Source organism: Hevea brasiliensis, chromosome 7, assembly GCF_030052815.1.
Source record: "Hevea brasiliensis isolate MT/VB/25A 57/8 chromosome 7, ASM3005281v1, whole genome shotgun sequence".
Lineage (NCBI taxonomy): Eukaryota > Viridiplantae > Streptophyta > Magnoliopsida > Malpighiales > Euphorbiaceae > Hevea > Hevea brasiliensis.
Genome location: NC_079499.1, coordinates 19653320 through 19676783, shown reverse-complemented (window position 1 = coordinate 19676783; position 23464 = coordinate 19653320). Strand labels below are relative to the sequence as shown.

The window sequence follows — 23464 nt, the reverse complement described above, 5'->3', positions numbered from 1 at the left end:
CATTCTCCTGTCTTCAACCTAAAATAAACCATTGCGATTCAGTTGAATCTGATCGAATTCTTATTTCATATTTGGTTACAAATTCCATCAGAAAACAAATTATTGAGCTCATTCTCTCCATATTCACAATCATTCTTCAATTAAACTTAATTTTCAAACCAGAATTAGGTATGGAGAGAAATGCGTAATGTAATTTCAAGGATTAACGAAGCCCATGAGGCATAGTGATGTCTGATACGATTCCTGCTTTAAATTGTCAGGAATACTATTGCGGGCAACATTCTGGCAATATCTGACCTTTCATTTTTTTTTTTTTCAGTGTTTCATTGGATATAGCGATTTACCAAGGATTATGGATATGGAGGTTTTCCTCATCAAGTTGGGGAAATTTTATCACCTTGCATTGTGAAATGCATAAAACCAGAAACATGTGATCGCAATAAATTAAGAAAAGTTATTATATAAATCCAGAGTCAAAAGAAAATATTACAAAGTGTTGAATTTTTGAGAGACGGAACATCTCCGCAGACCTTGGGTAGTGTTTTACATAGGTGCATACGGTGCTCCATGGTGAAGGAAACTGCTGTCATTGCTTAACCATATGCTTTCCACAGGTGCATTCCCTTGTAGGACCTTAACAATCTGCGTCAAATAATAATATGATAGAGTTAATACTTAAACCTATAAAATTAATAATTTCTATGGGCAGGGAAGACTAGTTATCACACCAAATTGTTTGTTTTAATATAAAATAAGACCGGTAAAGTAAATATGCAATCCCCTTAGATTTTACACACCTGGCTCATTCTTGGGCGATAATCTGCAGGTTTATACACACAAGAGGCAGCACAATAAATCATTCTAATTATTTCATCTTTATTATCTTTATTTTGTAATTCGGCATCAATAATGTCATTATAATCGCCTTTGTCCAAAGCTCGTTTCAGTAAAGGCACTGCCTGAAATTTAGAAAACAAAAATATTAGTTACTATCCTTAAATAACGCTAATAGCTATAACTATTACCTTTGAATAATTCTCCTATTCGCTTAATGATAATGATAATATAACTGTTTATTTCAATTAAATATCATAAATCATTACGGTTGATTGTAAAGAAATATAAAGTTGAATTAAAATTCAACTACACTCTTGACTATTCAACTTTCTCAATTACCTAAATAAGTTACTGAAAAAGGACAGGACTGCACTCTTTACGATCAGACTCAAAATTTGAAATCAAATGGGCAGCTGAATTCGCTGACCTTTTCACAAACACTACAGAGCTAAGGGATAGCTCATTTAACAACTGACAATCAGACACAACCAATCCAAAACAAGAAATATCAACAACAGAACTTCGCAGCGACTGAACCAAAACCCAAGCAATTCGATTCAAACACAACATTCAATATGCCCTTGCCTTTAAACCAGCCCACTGCCTCTCTAAACGAGAAGGCCTCCGCCAAAAGAGGATCCATTGGACCAGATAAACAACGCTGACAAGCATTCACAACAGGTCCTGGTCCCACTGATAGTGCATTTTCAAAAACTGGAACATCATGGTCAATGCTCATTTCCAGAGTTTGGTCCTTAGCAGAAGACATCTCATGATGACGTCACTTTAGGTCCACAATAAGCATCCCATCATGTGAAATCGTATCACCAAGAGTGCCTAGTAGAAACAAACCCCTTGTGTTTCAGACGTAACTTGCATGTCTGATTTTCAAACCCAACACCCTTATCCTTTAAAGCAACTCCACCCCCACAATCCCCTCTTTCCAACTATACATGTTTCGGGATACTGTACCGATCAACTGCAACATCTTCCACCTCCGACAATTCGTACCTCAACCACAGCTGCCCCATCATTTGATTATTCCAATGAGTTAGCGCCCTCGTCTCCAGCCCATATCTACGCCCTAGCTGCTCACCATGGGCTTCAAAAAGAAGGGGACAAAATCCCTCCGTATGGCCAAGCAAACCATATAGAAAGCAAAACCTGGGCAGGCTCTCATATCTAAAAGAGAACCAAACCCACTCCCTACTCGGCCGTTTGAGTTTCATCTTCCTCTTCAAGGGAACCTGATCTTTGATATGAACCCTAATCCTCCTGAACCTGAACCCAAATAAGAGTACAAAAGAAATGGGACCTGCTGGGGTTGTTCATGGGGCTGCAAATGATGGAATAATAATAAATGTTGATAAAAAATCCAAGGAGACATTTCAATTACCCTTTGCACATCAACAGCATGGAAAAATTGGAACATAAACAGAGAATCCCCAATCTCCCGAATACTCACCCTTCCCTGGATGCCACAAATTTGCCATTGTTTGCTTCATGGCATTGAAATTAATGCCCTTCTCCATCAAAAACCTGCCTACCAGACAAAAACCCTTCTCCTGCACAACTACCTCCACCTCTTCCACAACTAAACCAGCCACCTCTTCATCCAACGTCAGGAGATTAATTCCCTCAGCCAAATTGCCATCCATAGTCGAAGTCGCTGCCATTAGAACCACTACAAAGAAAACGAAAGAAACTACACACCAACCAATGCTTATCAACAGATACGACGAACCCTACTTCTTAAAAAATAGGACACAACGTTAGCTGTAGTTGCTAAAATCGCGAGTTGATTCGTAAGAATACGAGTTAAAATCACCAAAACGAATCAAAATGTATGTAAAATCAAAATATACTAAAATTGAGGTAAAACAGCAAAAATCAGATGAAAAAAAAACACGATTTTACGAGTTTATGATTCTACGATTTTATATATTTAAAATTTTATAATTTAAAATATTTCATTTTAGTTTATCAAAATAAATGTCATTTGTTTATTTTAACATCATTTCTAGATTTTTCAAGTTTTTAAATATACTAATAACTATTATTTTGTGCTGCTACAATTATCATGTATATATTGTAATTTTTTATATTATTTTTTCAACAACTTTGATATATTTTGATTATGATAAATGTGATCTAATTTCTATATATTATTCATCAAATATTTCTATTATTTGTATTTACATCTTTTCAAAGTTGAAAACTTTGAATTATACTTTCAATATGATGTTTATATATGTATATGTACGGGTAATTTTAATTATCACCATATTGAATATTTGGTGATGAAAATATTTATAGTTAGCCTAAATTATAATATAGTCCCTAAAGTTTTATTTGATTGACAAAATAATCCATTGGTTATTTTATAAAATACAAAATATATTTATATTTAATTTTAATTGAAATTTTATACTAAAATATTAATTTTCTTCATTAAAATATATTTTAAGATAATAAGCAATTCGAAAATTACAAAATAATAAAATAATCATAAAATAATCACTGTAAAAATTTTTTTCAGTTGTCAATTATGCAAATTAATCATATTATAATAAAATCATTAAAGTTACAGATCGAGTATAGGCCATACAATCAATTATAAAAAAAAGTTTGCAATTTCATAAATAAAAATAACAATTAATCTTTATAAAATCATATTAATTACTCATCAGTTTAGAAAAATTAATATACTTGACAATAAACTGATGACTAGAAAAGAAATTTACATAATTGACAAGTAGAAAAAAATTTTACAATTTAAATCAATGAACTTTATTGTCAAGTAAAAAAAAGTTGTTTTATTATAATGTGATCATTTTACATAATTGACAATTTAAAAAAAAATTACAATGTGATTATTTTTTAATTATTTTATTATTATTTAATTTTTCAATCGTTTATTATATTAAAACATATTTATCAATAAAAATAACTTTTTAGTATAAAATTTCAATTAAAAATAAATGTAAAATACAATTTATATTATAAATATATTTCATATTATAAATAAAAAAATTTAAATATAACATTTAAATCAATGAACTATTTCGTTAATCAAAAAAAACTTTAAGGACCAAATTGTAATTTATAATTACTTTCTCAAATTCAATTTATTCACTTTAATTGCAATTGTGACAACTAATTAAGTTTCGACTATAAGACAAAAAAAATGTTTTGACAATAATCGTGAAAAGACTACAAGTTTAAGATTTAAGATTTTTTTGTCTGATAAGCCTTATAGTTATCTTTTTAATAAATTTCTTTGCTTATCAAAAAAAAATATATTTCATTTAAAATTAAAATGATTTGAATTACAAAGCTTTTTTTATAACTTCTTATGCTTATATATATATATATATGAAAGATTATTTATGTACTTATATAAATATGATTATATTTTTTTTAAAGGTATCTTAAGTAAATTGTGAAATCTTAAGATTTTACATCCCCTTCATCGATTCTAGGTTAAAAAAGTGAGTTTAACAACCTTGACATTAGTTGTCAGAGAGAATTTTAACTACCTCAGTAATTGCCATTTTTTCCTTTTCTGCCACAAGAAGAAATTATCTAGAACAAGGTAAAATAATTTCTATTTTGGAAAATAAAATTTAAGGTATTTTTCAAAACTTTTCTTAAGGATTAGCCAAAAATTAATTTCATTCTGATTGTTTGAAAATTTAATGATTACATCTCTAATGCTTAATTTCTTTTACAAATTCATTTTTTTTATTCAAAATCAATTCAAATTCAAAATTATCCCCAGTCCCCTCTCTCTCTCATATCACCAAAATTTAAATTTTAAGCTTCAAAATATGCATTTCCAACAACTAGACGAAGACCAATAAACTCAATTTGTTCTAGAATAAAGCTACATATAAATACTGTCTTGTCTATGGCCATGGCGCATAGACGGTTCTTTTCGGTCTTTTCATTAATTTTTCTTAATTTTACTTTCTATCCTAAAACCTTTCCTTCTTTTAAATGATTGTCTATGGCCATAGTGCATAGATTGTCCTTTTCGGTCTTTTCATGAATTTTTCTTAATTTTATTTTCTATCCTAAAATTTTCCTCATTTTGAAAGAAAATATAAACATTCTACCAGTTCACTATTCAAGAGAGTATGCTCCTACAAAGGCAAAATTAGTTGTCATTTAGGAGAATATATATATATATATATATATATATATATATATTGAAGCAGTAATTTCATATAGCCATCCTATATAAAATAATGTCATTAATAATGGATCTTATACAATCAAGACTTCTTCACTTTTTACGTGTCAAAATTGATGAGATTTCATGCTCCAAATTAAGGGCGAGTGTTACAGAAAGTCAATGTGTATACATATATATATATATATATATATATATATATATATATATATATATATATATATAAAGAAGAAAGATATAGTCTTTTGTGTTCTTTCCTTTCTCTTCCTTTCTTTCTTTCTGATTCATCTAATTCTTACATCTTAACATTATGGTCTAACAATCCAATTTTGTATTTGCAAATAAAATTATTCGCTCGCTTATCCTTTTTTTCCTCAATGACAATTATTTCTTTTTTTAATTCCAATTACCTTGCCTATTTATTGGTCACTTTTATTGATTTATAATTTTATATAAGATGCCTATATGAAATCATATCCTCATTATATAATTTTTCTTATTTAGGGATCTTCACATTGAGTCATGCGAATTCAGGTGAAATTCACTTGAGGTTGGACTAAAAAATCCTAATGGGCATATGATTCAATACATTTTGTCATTAACAACTGCAAAAAGAAAGTATTGTAGATAGAGAAACAAATACGTACCAAAATAGACAATCTATTGTGAAAAATGCCTTCATTCTTAATAGCTCTTTTCCCAGTAATCAATTCCAGAAGTATAATACCGAAGGAAAAGACATCGCACTTATCAGTAAGCTTCCTACTATTGATATACTCAGGAGCCAAATAACTGTATGCAATTAGAGAATGTGTAAGAAATAAAGTAATAATAGAGATCCTCCAAAGAATGAAAATATGGGGGATGCAATCATGCAAACCTAACAAATGAAAACATCTTACCCCAAAGATCCTTTTGAATTATAGATAATAGGAATATAAGAATTTGAAAGCTCCTCATTCTCTTTGGCAAATCCATAATCTGAAATCTTTAAAAAAAAATGATATAAGTAAATTTATTATGTAATGTAACATAAAATTAAAGGACAACCAAGTCTAATTTAAATAATTTTATGTTTTAGAGTGGGTTCGCACTTATTAATAATATCTTTCAAAATAACATTTAATTTAAATTAGGCCTAACGGTCAATTTTGGCCAGTACTTTACGCGAATCATCAATTTTGGCCAAAACCTTTTTTTGTCCCTATTTTTGCAAATTAGACTCAATTGTAGCCAAGAAGAATTGGGTCTAGAGACACGCATGTGACAGCCAAGTTAGCATAAAATAATAATATTTAAATATGAAACATAGTTAACCATTAGTATACTATGTTAACATCATGAAAAAAGTCTGCATTTTGGCCAAAACCAAAATGCAATAGTTCAATTTTCTTCTCTTAAACAAAGAATTCTTCAAAATTCTAAATTAAAATCTTCTTGTTCTTAGGGTTCTTGCGCAAAGGATAGTTAATTAAGTCCAAGGTTCTTGCTATGGCTTCTATGCATAGCTATTAAAGGCTCAAGGCGCACCACGGCACCAAAGGGTCCTGAAGCAAAGCCACAATGCACAGGCGCACACTAAGTGAGGCGAGGCACAAAAATTTTAAAAAAAAATCCATTAAAAATAAATATGAAATAAATTCATTAAAAATAAGCACTACAAATTGAATTACTATAACAATAATTACATGTGAAACATGTTATTCATTTCATTACTTATTTTTATTTATTACACCACCATGATTTTGAGAAAATTATCATTAAAATGTATTATATTTATTTTATTTTTCCAATTAAATATAATATTAAAATAATAATTTTAACTTTTCTATTGTAAAATAATTTTAATTTTCACTATATATTAAATTTAATAATAGCTCAGTAAACTAGCTTAAAGTAATTCTATAAACTTACTACAAATAAGTATGTATCCAATATAATAATCATTTTTATTTATTTTAACTTATAAAAATTCAAATTAAAAAATACATGAAAAGAAAACTAATAAAATATATTAGCTTTTCAATTTAGTTTAAAGGGGCGTTTGGTTCATCTTTTGGGTGCAACTGATGGCTGATAGACACTCAAACAGGTAAACTAGAGTGTTTAGTAAACTTAAAAAAATAGAATACATAACTGATAGTTAATTAATATGATACCCATCAGCTGCAGTTTGTATCAACTATATTTTTATAGCTAATTCTCATCAGCTATCCTGCAATTTTGTTAAAATATTTTTCATTAATAACATAAAATATAAAATACTTATTATGAAAAAAATACATTTTTTTACATATAAAAACTTAAACTTAATTACAAGATTTTTTTCTTTATCGACAATGATAATTACTTTATTATTTTATAACTACATTTTTAAAGTTATTTAATTATTTTTCAAGGAATTTAATTATTTTCTTATTTCAATAATAAAATAAATTATGTAATATAATAAATCAATAATTATATATTTATTTTAATAATATAATAAATGATAGAATATTTTTAATTAATAATTATATATTTATTATAATAATAATATAATATAATATAATAAATTTATAATTTTATATTCATTTTAATAATAAAATAAATTATATAATAATAAAATAAATTATATGATATATACCCTTATTAGTCATTTCACATATTAACAAAAATAGTTAAACATAATTTTACCAAATACTTAACAAAAATCAGTTATCATCAGCTATTAGCTATCAGCTATTAGCTAACAGTTATCAGCTGCATCCAGCAGCTAAACCAAATAGACCCCAAGTCATTAAAGTGTTGCGTTTTACTTTCTTTAAAAGATGCCCATTTAGGACTTCATGAAATGCTACAGTTTCAAAATTAATTGGGATAGGTTTTTTGTTAACTCTGTCACTCAACCCATTTAAATAATATAATAGTGCATGACAGATGTCACACCAATAAAAGTCCATCACTTCTTCTTTCGTTTCATGGCTACAGTCTTCTTCTTGGTCTTTTTCTTCTTCTTCTTCTTCTTTGTTTCATGGCTGCTGTCCGCATGTGGGTAAGGAAAGAAAAAGCAGTTTCTGGGCTTTTTATGGCTGGGCGCACCCCTAACTCCTTTGTGTGCCTGGGCTTTTTTAGTATTCTTTTGCATTTACACGTTTTTCTTTATAAATTCTATTTTACATAAATTAAAAATAAATGTAAATATCTTTATAAAATTTAATTTACCAAGTTAAATTAGTAAGATATTATTAAATTAAATATATAGTAAAATTTAAAATTATATTGTAGTATATGTATATATACCCCTTATATTCAAGCGTTTTCCTCACATTTTTGTTTCCTATATTTTTGAAAAGGTCGTTTTTCCATGTCCGTTTTCCGTTTCCATTCTACAAAGCTCTCTACAACACAAAGCACGCTTTGATGTCAGATGAACCAATCTCTATTCTTCCTTTGAGCACAATCGAAACCCTTGAATAATCCCTCCTTACTGCCAGTTGCCACTCGATTCTTCTTTCTTTATGCATACAAGTTCAGAGAGCATTTAAAACAAAGCTTTAAATAGTCAATGCTTGCTTTGTAATGGAAGGAAATTGAACAGTAACATTTTAGTTTTGCCAAAATGCAAATGTTTTTTCATTATATTAGTACCATAGTTAACTACTATGGACCCCACATTTAAATATTATTATTTTATGCTGACCTGGCTACCACATACGTGTCTTCAGACCCAATTCTCTCCCCTAGCCACGATTGAATCTAATTTACGAAAATATGCCAAAAGTGACCAAAAAAATAAATAAATTATGATTGCACCAAGTTGTATAAGTTGATCAATGTGCTTTGGAATTTTTTTTTCTTTTTTGGGAAGGTGTCTAGCTAAGTCTGGCTGAAAGTAAACTCGAATTCAATGTGCACCTTTGTTTTGAAAAATATACTATTCAGTCCCTTTATTTCGTAATGAACTATTTTAAAAGAATAGTTGCATTATTCGAATTACGGGGACTGAATAGTTGATGAATTTAAATTTTTGGGAATTCAATAATTGTATTATTCAAATTAAAGAGACCAAATAATTGAGCTGGGAAAAAAATTTGCTTTATAATAATGGCACAAATTAAATAGTATATTTTTCAAAATAGATGAATTACGTAATTTGTTTTGTTAAAATAAAGAGACTCAAAAATAATTTACCTTAATCATAATTGATTTACGTAATCCAATTAAAATTTTAAAGATTAGAGTTTAGATTCAATGGGGGATTTATTAGAAATATTATTTTGGAATGAGTAGATGAGCTCCAAGCTACACCCATGCCAGAAGGCACAACCCAATACACCCAAGCCTAAAGAGTAGCAGCCTCCTTTACAAAAATAAGATACATATTGAAAGACCAAAAGCTCATAACAAATAACCCAAACTTTGAAAAGCGAAATAGAGCAGATAATTCATGGAGACAAACCAAATCTAACCAAAGGATCAAATCAAATTAAGAAACCAAAAAGCACAAAGAGAGGAGAGCCAAATGCAAAGAGAATAAGAGAAAAACAAGAGATTCAAGAATGGTTTCAAAAGTTGCATACATATGTTAGAGATATGTGTTTAGTGTTTATAAACATTCACATTATCCTTCATCTGAAAGTCTGAAACAAAATTAATGCATAATAGCATCATTCTATTGTGCTCATTCTTTATCTAGACTAAGGCTAGGTTTCGTGAAGAAAATAAATCAACCTTAAGGTTGCAATTAGCTGAGCTCTATTCAAATTTTAAACTGAAAAAATTGGGTTATCTCAGCTCAATAATAAATAATATCTAATAATTACCCCCTTTTCTATTTCAAGGACTCTACTTCAAACCTTAAAAGGTAGATCATGAACGTTTTCTAGGGATTATACAAGATAAAATTATAAAAAAAAATTCCAATAATTTGGGAGATGTTAAAGAAAAAACTACATCTACAGATATAGAGATTAACAAAAATTATAAGAGCATACATAAAGTTTTATTCCTCATAAATCTTACCTTTGGTTCAAAGCTATTAGTAAGAAGAATGTTATCCACTTTAATATTTCCATGTATGATCTTAGGCTGACCTAAAATACATATATCACAGAAGTAAAATGAAAGTAAGTGATCAATTGTTTAAACATGAAAACAGAATTTAACTTATTATGTAGCTAAATACTCACACCATTCATGCAAATAGGCCAATCCTTTCGCGACACCCATGGCGATTCTCACTCTGGTTGACCAATTCATAGTCTTCCTGATATTTCCTGTGATTAATGATATCTTACACATGATTTTATATATATATTGGATACATATAAAGGCGAGAGAGTGTTAGGGTTTTAACAACCCTAATTAATCTACTCCACATGATTATCAATCATATATGTGTGTGTGCATGGCATATACTTTTTTTGTTACAAGTTAGATATGGGTAAAAGCTCACTCTGTAAATGAAATCGCAAGGATTTGTTGGGAGCAAGCTCATAAACAAGCAATCTATTGATTCCTTCATTGCAGTATCCAATCAGCTTAACAAGATGTCGATAATAGATGCGGCTAATGGTCTTGATCTCCTCCTCAAATTCACTTGTGCGCAATTCTTCACCTAGATATTTAAGCTTCTTAATTGCAACGATCCCATTATTTCCGAGAGAGCCCTTATATACCATACCAAAACCACCCTCACCAAGCAAATTGTTGTTAGAGAAATGATTTGTTGCCTTTGCTAGTTCTTGATAAGTAAAAATTACTGGCGAACTAATTTGTAGGCTCTCAATGCCAAGTGCAGATTGTAGATCAATAAGAGCGGCCCCTATAGATGTCAAGGAGAACAGAAAAAAGCTCAAATAGTTGAATTTTAGCAATAATGATGAAATTTTTATGGTTAATTTAGACTTGATCCATTAGAATGGTCAAGTTAATCAAATCAAATTAATGTTAGATTAAATATCAAAAATTTATCTAAGCTCCATCCAACTCCTACAATAAAATAAAATATTTTAATACAAATTTAATATAAAAATTATTATTCAAATAAATATTTATATAAAAAAAATTTTAAAATATAAATAATAAATTTGGATTGGACTAGACTAGTGGAGCTGTGGATCATGATTATTAGTCATCTGTTGAATAGATACGGTAAATTATGTGGTGGTGAACAAACTTTAGATGCACTCAATTTTCATTAGACTACAATTTATTTAGGACAAAAAGATTACAAACTATTTTATTTTGATTTATAAACTTTAATTTATTAAAAAAAAAAAGGTATCTCATTGTTGCCTTAAGAAATGGAATTTTATATATAGTACATACCGTGAAGAGATATTGTCCCCTCCATAGGTATAGTTCCTTCAAGAATTTCAATTATCTGCATGGAATGGCATTGTTAAAAAGAGACGCCACACACATATATGACTATCATGCAACTCAATTAATAAAATAAATATCTTTTAAGATTGTAAAGTTATGTGTTTGAACTTTAACCAAGTAGGGGAAAAAATCATGATGCAAGAAGATATGACTTTTTTACCAAAAAAATTGTACATACAGTGTCAAATTATAAGTTTGCCATGGATAATTGTATGTATAGGGCAATGGGAAGCTAAAAGAGAGAGGCTATCAAGTGAAAAGAATGGAAAGATGACAAGATAGATGATTTGTATAGATGATGCTTTGTCACTATGTGTAATTCATCATTTTGCTATTTTAAAGTGAGAAATCATTAAAATCAAGGGAAGATGATACCTTTGATTCACTAGCATTTTTCTTAGACCCATTCCTATCTTTTTACTCTCACCAATTTTGTCATTGCTCAATATTTTTTGTACCTAGTCTTTCATTTTATCCAAAAGATTGGCTTGGACCTAAAAACTTGGATTTATAGGACAGTTGATAAGCTTAGAATTGAAAAAGTTTTAGGGATATTTTGAGTTTGAGACACTGAAAGAAGTAGAGCCATCAGAATTTGGATGGCTTTTGCGATTTGAAAGCTTGGAATTAGATCCAATCAGATGAGACAGAGTGAGAGAAAATTTCCTTTTTATCCATTGTTCTCGCTAAGGGCAGTTTGAGAATTAAAACTTTAATTTAGGGGTTCAACATTCAATTCAATTGTAGGCAATTATTAACAATAATTAAATTCAAATTTAGACAAAAAGATTATGTCACACAAGTTCCTCTCCTACTAGGTATGGGCAAGAATAAACAACTTGCTAGAAATTTCCACAGTAATCCATATATTTGGTAATTGAAATTTGTACACACCATATAAAAATCACTTCTTTTTAAGCAATCTCAAGTATGAATATCACCTCATTTCTAATAATAATAATAATAATAATAATAATAATGTAAAGTTACTCTCACTAATGTAAAATGTATAAAAAGCTAAAAAAGAAGAAAATAACTCATAAAAGTAAAAAACTACATTCTATAATATTAAAATACCAAAAAACTAATGACAACATATATATATATATATATATATATATATATATATATGGCATTTTTATAGCATCTCTCAGGGTATTGGCAATGGTTTACTCTTACCTCTTTCCTGCTTTTAAACAACAATACATATTCAGAACATAATAACATTATTAAAAGACTATGTTTGCATTTTTATAACAAGTTTCATTTGTCCTTTTATAAGGGTATTTATGTAATATGTTAATCAAATAAATTTATATTTAATATATTTAAAAATGAAAATTGAATTGTCTACTAAATCAAAATAAAAATTTGAGTGTCATACGTTTTTTCCTGAAAGTATATGGGACAATTTATATATTCAGTGAATGACATTTTATTTGACTTGGTCAAACATCAAAACCATTTTCATAAATTACACAAAGATTTTCACCTGTTTCATGTCTGGTCGAGAGTTTGAAGGTTCATATACACAAGCTGCAGCACAAGAAATCATTCTTTGCATTTGTCTTTCATCGTAAGCCCCATGCAATTTGAAATCAACAAAATCCATGTATTTTTTATTGTTCAACGCTTCTTCAATTCTAGATTTTGCCTAAATATAGATAAATACAATTATTAGTTATATACTAATAAAAAATAAACTTTAATTTTCTATCACCATTGCTATTTTTTTCCTTATGACGTTTAGTGCAAAGGAAATTTATGGATTGAAGGATTTGAAAATTTCCATAGATTTTAAAAGGCTTCTTTTGGAATAAATCAAACGATTATCCAAGCAATCTAGCATATTTCTCTTAATTATTAAATCATAGATTTGAAAAACTAAGAGATATAATTTTATATTTTTTATATATATTAGAATTAAAGATTTTATATGCAAACAAAAAAAATTAACATAGAATTTAGACCTTATCATATATCTTTAAATTGAATAGAGTGATTTTTATATCACATCAAAGCCTCCATTTACGTCTTTTATGTGAATATTTATGCTCCAAAAGTTTCTTTTTGCTCTGTATCTCTTACAAAATATTGTCCCATTTCTCCTCTTAGACTCTATTTGCAAAAAAATAAAAAATAAAATAAATAAATCATTTTAGATGCTGAATAAAAAAGTTTAACTGGCGTAGAATACATGGAATATTTGCAGTATCAAGCAACAAAATAGCAGTCCTCTTCATCCAGCATTTCTCACTTTGGTAATTCCCCTGTTTGTCTAACCAAGTCTTCACTCATTACACCCATTAGTCCATGGATCCTAAACTAAGGTGCCTCTAATCACATATCTAGTAATAACAACCTGTTCTCCACTCTTGTTTCTCCTTCAACACCCTCTAAAGTCACTTTAGCTAATGTTTCACAAACTGTGGTTAAAGGAATGGGAGAAGTAAATCCTATTCTTTCTATTTCTTTAATTTCAGCATTATTTGCTCCTGAATGCCAAAATAATCTGATTTCCATTAGCAAATTGATTATTGCTAATCTGTTATTGTGCAGAACCGGAGTACAAGGAAGATAATTGGAATAGGAAATGAGTCACAAGGATTGTACCATCTCTCAACTCCAAAGTCTCCAGTTACTTTTGCTTCCACCACTTCTACTGATCTCATTCAGTCGTCTAGGTCATTCGAGTCTTGCCAAGCTACAGAAAATAGTTCCAAATCTTTCTACATAGTCTTCTTCAGAATGTGAGACATGTCTACTTAGGAAACAACTACATGCTTCTTTTCCCAAGCAAGTCAACAATAGGTCTACTTTTATGTTTAATATTGTTCATTCAGATATTTAGCTTGTGGAAACCTTGGAAAAAAGAAGAGTGAATATTGTTTGCATTCAGGAGACTAAATGGGTAGGAGAGAAAAGCAAGGAAGTGGGTAATTCAGCGTATAAACTATGGTTTACCAGAAAGGAGAAAAACAAGAACGGAGTGGACATAATCATAGACAGGACATTGAAAGATGCTGTAATAGATGTGAAAAGAGTAGGAGATAGAAATATACTAGTAAAGCTAGTACTAGAAAGAGAAACAATAAATGTAGTTAGTACTTATGCCCCACAAATAGGACTAGATAGTGAAAGTAAACAAAGTTTTTGGGAAGATATGGATGATCTAATGCAAAGCATACCAAATAAAGAGAACGTTTTTCATCAGTGGAGATTTAAATGAATATGTAGAAAGTAATAGGCAAGGTTATGAGAATATTCAAAGAGGTTTTGGTTTTGGCGGCCAAAATGAGAAGGTAAAAAGCATCCTGGATTTTGCTATGGCATACGACCTAATACTAGCAAATACCTACTTTATAAAAAGAGAGTCACATGTAACGACTTTCAAAAGTGGGCAACATAGAAGCCAAATTGACTTCCTCTTAACTAGGAAGACAAATAGAACTCTATACAAGGATTGCAAGGTCATTCCGGGAGAAGCTTTAACAAGTCAACATCAGTTAGTGGTATTGGATGTCAAGTTTAGGAATAATTCAAGTAAGGTTAGAAGAAATAGTGTAGCTCGAACAAAGTGGTGGGAGTTCAAAGGAGCAAAGCAAGTGAAGTTCAAAAATGAGCTTCTCGAATCCGAAGCATGGAAGCTGAATATGGAGGTTAATGGTATGTGGATACAGATGGCATCAAAGATTAGAAAAGTAGCTAGAAAAGTACATGGAGAGTCTAGAGGACATGAACTACCCTCAAAAGAAAGATGGTGGTGGAATGAGAAAGTACAAAAAGCAGTGAAGAGAAAGAGGGAATAGCATAAGAAATTACCTAAGTGTGATAATAATGAAGCATATAAATAGTACAAGATAGCAAAGAAAGAGGCAAAAAAGGCAATTAGTCAAGCAAGAGAGCAAGCCTTTGAAAAGTTACATGAGAAACTTGAAACTAAAGAAGGGGAGAAAGATATTTATAGATTAGCAAGGAGGAAAGAAAAGAAATGTCAAGATCTCAATCAAGTTAAATGCATTAAGGATAAAGAAGGAAAAGTGTTGGTAAAAGATGAGGACATTAAAGAAAGATGGAGATATTTTTTGATGATCTCTTTAATAATAGTCAAAATGGTAATAGCGTGAATATAGACTACAGAGCAATAAAAAAGAATGTGAATTATACTAGAAAGATTAGATCTTTAGAAGTAAAGAAAGCACTTAAGAGAATGAAAGTGGGTAAAGCCTGTGGACCCGATGGAATACCAATTGAAGTGTGGAAGTATTTGGAAGATATGGGAGTGGTATGATTAACTAAATTGTTTAATAAGATTCTAAACTCAAAGAAAATGCCTGATGAATGAAGGAGTATTTTAGTACCTATTTTTAAAAAATAAAGAAGACATACAGAGTTGCTCAAACTATAGGGAAATTAAACTCATCAGCCATGCTATGAAGTTATGAGAAAGAGTTGTGGAATATCGACTACGTCATAATACTTCTATCTCTCCCAATCAATTTGGCTTCAAGCCCGGTCGTTCAACTATGGAAGCGATATTTCTTATTAAAAGCTTGACGGATGAATATAGAGATGTGAAGAAAGATCTACACATGATTTTTATCGATTTGGAGAAGGCTTATGATAGTGTTTTAAGAGATTTCTTATGGAGAGTGTTAGAATAAAAGAGGGTATCTATTAGATACATACAAGTGTTGAAAGATATGTATGAAGGAGCAACTACTATTGTGCGCACAGTGGGAAGGGACACAAGAGATTTTCCTATCTTAATTGAATTACACCAAGATTCAGCTGTAAGCCCTTACCTTTTTATATTAATTTTAGACGAATTGACAAAACATATACAAGAGAGTATCCCTTAGTGCATGATGTTTGCGGATGATATAGTTTTGATAGATGAGACACGAGAAGAAGTCAATAGAAAGCTACAGCTTTGAATAAGTACTCTAGAGTTAAAGGCATAGTTATTAAAGGCGCGCCTCAGGCTCAAGGCTCACCAGGCTCGAACCCTAGCGCCTTATGCACCTAGGTGTGCGCTTTTATTCCAGGCACAAGGTTCTAGAAAGGCATGCTTTCTTTATTTCTATCTTTAGCGAGCACATTCATTAGCAAAAAGGACAACCACTTAAACTCAAACCAGCAAACCTAATTCAAGATATATGCTAAAGGAAAAAAAAGAAAAGCATCACATTTATTTGATTTTTATGAACTTTTTAAATTTTTTACTTTTGCGCCTCACCTCACTCAGGCCCGCGCCTGAGCCTTGCGCCTTGCGCCTAGGCTCCAAGATTCCTTGGCGCCTTAGTGCGCCTTAAGCCTTCAATAACTATGGTTAAAGGGCTTTAAGTTAAGTAGAACAAAAACAGAATACATGCATTGCAAGTTCAGTGAAGCCGAAATGGTGATAGGGAAGGAGTTAGTTTGGATGGAGTGGTACTGTCCCAAAGTAATCACTTTAAATATCTCGGCTAAGTCCTTCAAGTAGATGGGAGATGTAAGGAGGATGTCAGTCATAGAATTAAAGCCAGATGGTTGAAGTGGAGACGTGTCACGGGAGTTTTATGTGATCGCAAGATTCTCAATAAGTTGAAAGAAAAATTTTATCGTACAGCCATACGACCTGCCATATTATATTGTAGTGAGTGTTGAGCGCTGAAAGAATCATATATGTCTAAGATAAGAGTTGCAGAGATGAGAATGTTAAGTTGGATGAGTGACCATACTAGACTAGATAAAATCTATAATGAGAGTATTAGAGAAAATGTAGGAGTGATGCCAATTGAGGATAAATTGAGAGAAGGGAGATTGAGGTGGTTTGGTTATGTGAAGCGTAGACATATGGAGGCTCCAGTTAGACAAGTAGAGCATATTAGGTTAGAGGATAGAAAGAAAAGAAGAGTAGACTTAAACTGAATTAGAGGAGAGTAGTACAACATGACCTAGAAGCATTACACATTTCCAAGGATTTAACCCAAAATCGTTTAGAGTAGAGAAAGAGAATCCATATAGCCGACCCCAAATTTTTGGGATAAAGGTTTAGTTGAGTTGAGTATTGTTCATTCAGATATTTGGGGTCCAAGTCATGTTAATATAACTTTGGAATTTCATTATTTTATTACGTTTATTGATGATAATTCCCGCTGCACTTTGTTATTCTTAATGAAGAATTTCAAAGTTTCTGTGCTGAAATTCGTAATCAATTTAGTGTTTCAATTAAAATTTTACGAAGTGATAATACAAAATATCCATGTGCTCCCTTTGCTCACTTTTTGTCTTCTCAGGGCATTACTCGCTAAATTTCTTGTGCACATACCCCACACAACAGAATGGGATTGTCAAATGCAAAAATCGGCATTTAATTAAAACTGCCTAAATCTTACTCATACATCATAACGTTACTCTTCATTTCTAAGGAGATGTTGTACTTACTGCTTGTTACTTGATTAACCAAATGCCTTCTTCTGTTTTTGTAACATCAAAGCCCCCATTCCTTTTTGTTTCCAAAACAAAACTCCCATCGTCCCGGCGTGTGTTTGGATGTGTCTACTTTGTTCATGATCATACTCCCGAAAAAAACAAACTTCACCCCAAATCAATTAAAAGTGTCGTTTTAGTCATGACTTCAAAAAGGTTACAAATGCTATGAATATGATCCAACTACAAACAAATATTTTGTATCTACAAGTGTAACCATCTTTAAAACATCTCCCTAAATCAATCTCCAAGAGAATAATTTGGGTAGTTCAATGTTGTAGTCCAAAAATTTAGAATAAATTTCAACAACTGTCCCTGAACTTATATAGTTGTAACACTGCAGTCCTTTAACTTTAAAATGTAACATAAAACCCTCCAAACTTTCAAATTTTGCACAGTAAAATCCCTTTGACTTTCAATTACTGATTTTTCAGTTAGAAACTTATGTGAATAGCTCCCGCATGGTACTTAGTCAACATTTCTCTCTCCTCTCTTATGCAAAGTGTAAAATTATTCTCTTTACACATGAAAAATTATTCTGTCTATAGAGAAAAAAAAGACTCAATTTACACATGGCTTGAGAGAGAAGAGAAATACTGACTAAACTCCACGCTGGAACTGTCCAGGTGACGCTGATTGAAAAACTAGTAATTAGAGGTTAGAGGGATTTTACTGTGCAAAATTTGAAAGTTGATAGGGTTTTATGTTACATTTTTAAAATGAGGGACTGTAATGTTACAACTAAATAAGTTCAGGAACAGTTGTCAAAATTTATCCCAACAATTTATGATGTCTCGGAGTGAAGCTAACCATTCAGTATTTTTCCAACATGATCGCCATGATATATGTATTTATCCAGTGATTTATGTTGATGACATTGTTATTATAGAAAATGATCAAGTTGGGATCTCTCAACTCAAATGACACTCATTCAATCACTTACAGACTAAAGATCTAGGGAAGTTGAAGTATTTTTTGAAAACTGAGATGGCACAGTACAAGATAAGTATTGCTAATTCTCAAAGAAAATATGTTTTGGATATCCTAGAAGAGACTAGCATGTTAAACTATAGACATGCGGATACTCCTATGGATCCAAATATCAAACTTGTTCCTGGAAAAGGGAGCCATCGGAAGACATTGGTAGATATTGAAGGTTAGTTGATAAACTCAACTATCTCACAATTACACATCCAGACATTTCCTTTCCTGTGAGTTTGGTTAGTCAATTTCTCTAGACACTATGTAGTAGTCACTAGGATGCAGTTATACGCATTCTCAGGTACATCAAAGGAGCTCCAGGGCAAGATTTGTTGCATGAAGACAAGGGTGATCATTCGCAAATTGTTGGTCATTCAGATATAGATTGGGCAGGTTCCCTTTAAAATAGGTGGTGCATTTCAAGATATTGTATTATGATTTAAAGAAATTTAGTATCTTGAAAGAGTAAAAAGCAAGATGTGATTGCTAGATCAAGTGCAAAAGCCAAGTATCAAGCCATGACCTTAGCATCATGTGAACTTGTACGGATGAAGCAACTCCTTCAAAAATTTAAGAATGGGGAAATTAGTTAAATGAAGTTGATATGTGACAATCAAGCTGCCCTTCATATCGTCTGTAATCTGGTTTTTCATGAAAGAAAGAAACATATAGAGGTGGATTGCCACTTCATTAGACAGAAGATTGAGTTAGGATGTATTGCTACCAACTTTGCCAATTCAAATGACCAACTAGCAGACATACTTACTAAATTCCTTAGAGGTCATCAAATTGAATACATTTATAACAAGCTTGGGGCATATGACATGTACTCTCCAGTTTGAGAGAGAGTGCTGAGATTCTTGCCCTTATTCTTGCCTAATTAGTCTGCTATAATTATGTGATATTATTAGGATCTGTAAAATAGCCTAGAATCTGTATATTCCTGTTTAGGTATACATTCTTATTTTGTAACTGACTGTATAGCTATATAAATCCCAACTAGCTTGAGGGAATAATCAAGCTTAGTATTCCAAACAATATTTCTCTATTCTTCTTATTCTTTTCCACTTTCATAGATGTCTTCAACTACATGGTCAATAGCCCTATCAACAAAGGAAAATAGTCCCTTCCTCTTAACTTTAAGTACTCTGCTTATCAATGGGCAAAAGCCTCTTTCTACGAACAGAAAGTTAAATAACATTTCCACGATACTCCTATTTATAGCATTAGCTTCTAAAATCATAATCTAAATAGGAATACCACTCAAATTTATGAATAACATAATAAATAATACTACTCCACATAAGAAATAATCCTCCTTCCTATTAAGAAATATTCATCCCACTTAAATCAAGAAAAGGCATCTTCCAAAACCCACTAAGATTTTGAGTCATAAATCTAACAATCTTTATATTACTGGCTTATGTTACCTAAGCTAAAAAATATATATATTTTTTATTGCTCAATTTAAATCTTATAAAATTCAATGAACGATTAGTTGATATATTAAAATTGCACTATTATGGATTAGTGTCATACCCAATTAGCAATATTATCACTTTTACTTAAAGCTTTTTTTCCAGTAATTAGCTCTAGAAGAACAATGCCATAGGAATAGATATCTGACTTCTCAGAGACTTTTTGTATTCCATACTCTGGATCTGCATAACTGCAAAGAAAAAATAGAGTTAGGATTTTTTTTTCCTTCAAAAATTGAAGATCAACATAGAAGGACTCAAAATCGATGTCCTCTCACATGTAAAATAGTTGAGCTTTGAAGAGCTTAAGCTTAGCTTGATAAATTTTTACTGAGCTCGAGTTTGAATTTAAAGCTAAAACTTGACTCATCTAAATTTGATTAGGCTCGAACTCAACTTGCATTTAGCTTGTTTATCAAGCTCGCAAACTCAGCTCATTTATTAAGCTTATGGACTCAACTTATTTATTAAGCTCGTGAACTCAAACTCAACTCATAAAGATAATTAGCCAAATTATTGAAAAATTATAATTTTTATTAATTATTATCTAAAACTCATTGAATGATAGGACCAAAAAATCTTAGCAATTAAATTAATAATTATAATGCTTCCATTTGCAGGCAAATTGCCTGTTCCATCGAAAGTCTGTCAAGTGTCATTTTTCCTATAGTTAAATGTTTCATTTTGCGTGCCTTTAAATGATTTTTATAGAATTCTCTTTATCTTCTAGTTTTCGTTTTTGTAAGTTGTTGTAATATGTATTTTACCATATTTTAGTTATTTTGTTTGTGCGTTTCATCTATTGGACTCTCTTTCTTTGTGCTATGACTATGTTCCATGAAACAGGTTGATTGGTTGCTGACTTTTTTTAATTTGGATTGTTGAGTTGTTGTTGTATTTTGATTGGTGCGTTGAATCTTAAAGCTTTTGAGTTTGGTGTTATGGGAGGAATTGTCAATTGTATTATGGATTTAAGATAAATGTTAAGTTGGTTGCTTTTTCAGAAGTTTTGTCCAGGTGAATTCTACTTAGTTGATATGGGAGGACCCATTCCTTATGGTTGCTTTTTTTTTTATTTAATGGTTGTCTTCTTGGTTTGATTTGTAATTGACCACCAAGTTTTTTAACTTAACACATCTAGCTTGGATGTCAAAGGAAGATCAATTGACTTGGATTTGGGTTTATAGGTAAAATTAATGTGGTATATATAATTTTTTTAAGAAATCATTTGTACTATTTAACTCTTTATAATTTATTAACATTGTATATAATTTATTCATATATAACTTAATTATTCATAATCAATTAATTGAGAATAAATATGAGCTGAATAGCCATGCAATTATACTCGACCACATCCTTAACAAGAGAAAAATATCTTACACGTTAGCTCCCTTGAATAGACTGGTGATATGGCTAACATTACCAATATTTGGCAAAAACTTGGCAAGCGAAAAATCTGTAACCTGAAAGAAAAACATATTGATTAAGTAGATTAGTAGATTTATTTAACCATATAATTTAATATTATAAAGTACCATACATAATAATGTTAACTTACATCCAAATATCAAATTCAGGATTTCATGAGTTTTTTTCAATATTTTCTAAAAAGAAAATTTTGATATTTAACTCAATGTTTAATTGTTAAAATTTTATTTGTTATCAAATTAATTTACCTTTGGCTCAAATTTATTGTCGAGAAGTATATTATCTGCCTTAATATCTTGATGTATAATTTTACCTGAAAAATATATATGCAGAGTAAAATTATAAGAAGAAATTTATTAATAACGCATAAATTTAAAAAAAAAACAAAAAAACATCAAGCTGAATAACTAATTATAGCCTAAAAAGCAGTGAATTACTCACAGTTTTCATGCAGATATTGCAATCCATATGCAGATTTTATGGCGATTTTCATTCTCATTGACCACTCTAATACATTCTCTTTTCCTGTTTAAATTACAAACTCAGCTCAATAACTATAGCTAACAAATATATATATATATATATATATATATATATATATATATATATATATATATATATATAGCTCCAATATAATTTTATCTATGTATATAAGGGCGAAAAAAGGACTCACCGTCTAAATGATGTCTCAAGGTCTTATTGGGAACAAACTCTAAGACAAGCAATTTATCTGCGCCTTCATCGCAGTAGCCAATCAACTTAACAAGATTTCGGTGACTCACTCTTTTAAGGTACTCGATCTCATCTAATTTATGTTGTGGCTCTCCATCCTTTTTATATTTAAGTTTCTTGATAGCAACGACTTTACCATCTAGTGATCCCTTGAAGACATCACCAAAACCACCTGAGCCAAGCCTATTACTGTTGGAGAAATAATGAGTCGCCTTTGATAGTTCCTCATAAGTATATTTCCTCAAAACAGGTGGATTTGGTTCTTGTAAAGTAGATCCACCATCTGAGCAAATCAAAAGAGAAAGAAAAGCGTGAGAAATAGTACAGATTTCTTGTCTCTAACCTCTAAACCTCCAAACAAATTCTATGTTCACATAACCCATTCACATCAGAAAAACTTCATAAAAAAAATACCTCTGGTGTCAGCGCTCTTTCCAGAGCAGGAAGCCATCAAGAGTTGCAGAGTCCCAACTAACACCTATGCTGTAAGAGAGGGAGCGAGTTGCAGAGTTAGGCAATTTTCTTGCTCGAATTTCTCTTTTGCTTGATGATGGCTGTGAAAAAAGATGGAAAAGACTTAGAGAGACAGATAGGGATTTCAAAAAGGGTATGTCCTCAACACGATAGGAATTCTAATTAAAAATAAGATGGATTGGCAATGCGCAATTAGGGATTGACAAATGACAGGTGATTAAGGGAAAAAAATAAAAGAAAAAAACTAATGGCAGGGGATTGAAAGACCCGGTTTTATTATTTTTAGTATAATCTCTACTTTACCCTCATTATTTTGTGTTTCAGCTTTAGTAGCTTTTGCACCTTTTTTTGTTTTTTTTTTTTATCAAGCTTTTGCACTTTGTTTGGTAACCCGCAGCCGGAAGGAAAGAACATAAAAAAGAAAAATAATTGAAGTTTTCTCTTTGTCATCTCTCTTTTTTATTTCAATGGGAGGATAACAAAAGGCTTGTTT

The 23464-nt window shown here is 30.6% G+C and overlaps 1 protein-coding gene across 5 annotated transcripts; it reads right to left on the bottom strand.

Annotated features, from left to right (window-relative positions):
- Positions 1-379: 379 nt before the first annotated feature.
- LOC110641019 (proline-rich receptor-like protein kinase PERK15) lies at positions 380-23288 on the bottom strand. Of its 5 annotated transcripts, none has more exons than XM_058150050.1 (15): positions 22912-23288; positions 22439-22780; positions 22207-22290; positions 22014-22078; positions 21718-21800; positions 20396-20525; positions 12894-13055; positions 11345-11399; positions 10470-10838; positions 10204-10290; positions 10037-10107; positions 5935-6020; positions 5680-5824; positions 798-959; positions 380-642 (listed from the first exon to the last, which is right to left on the bottom strand). In XM_058150050.1, exons 1-15 carry the CDS (start codon positions 22946-22948, stop codon positions 544-546), a joined length of 1977 nt encoding a protein of 658 aa, XP_058006033.1. In that variant the 5' UTR covers positions 22949-23288; the 3' UTR covers positions 380-543. The 5 variants fall into 5 exon arrangements, 3 of the variants coding, with proteins under 3 accessions (XP_058006033.1, XP_021648301.2, XP_021648303.2); XR_002492211.2 differs by lacking the exons at positions 380-642; positions 798-959 and adding exons at positions 1056-2118; positions 2234-2506 and having other exon boundaries at positions 22912-23255; XR_002492212.2 differs by lacking the exons at positions 380-642; positions 798-959 and adding exons at positions 1056-2118; positions 2303-2506 and having other exon boundaries at positions 22912-23255.
- Positions 23289-23464: the final 176 nt, after the last annotated feature.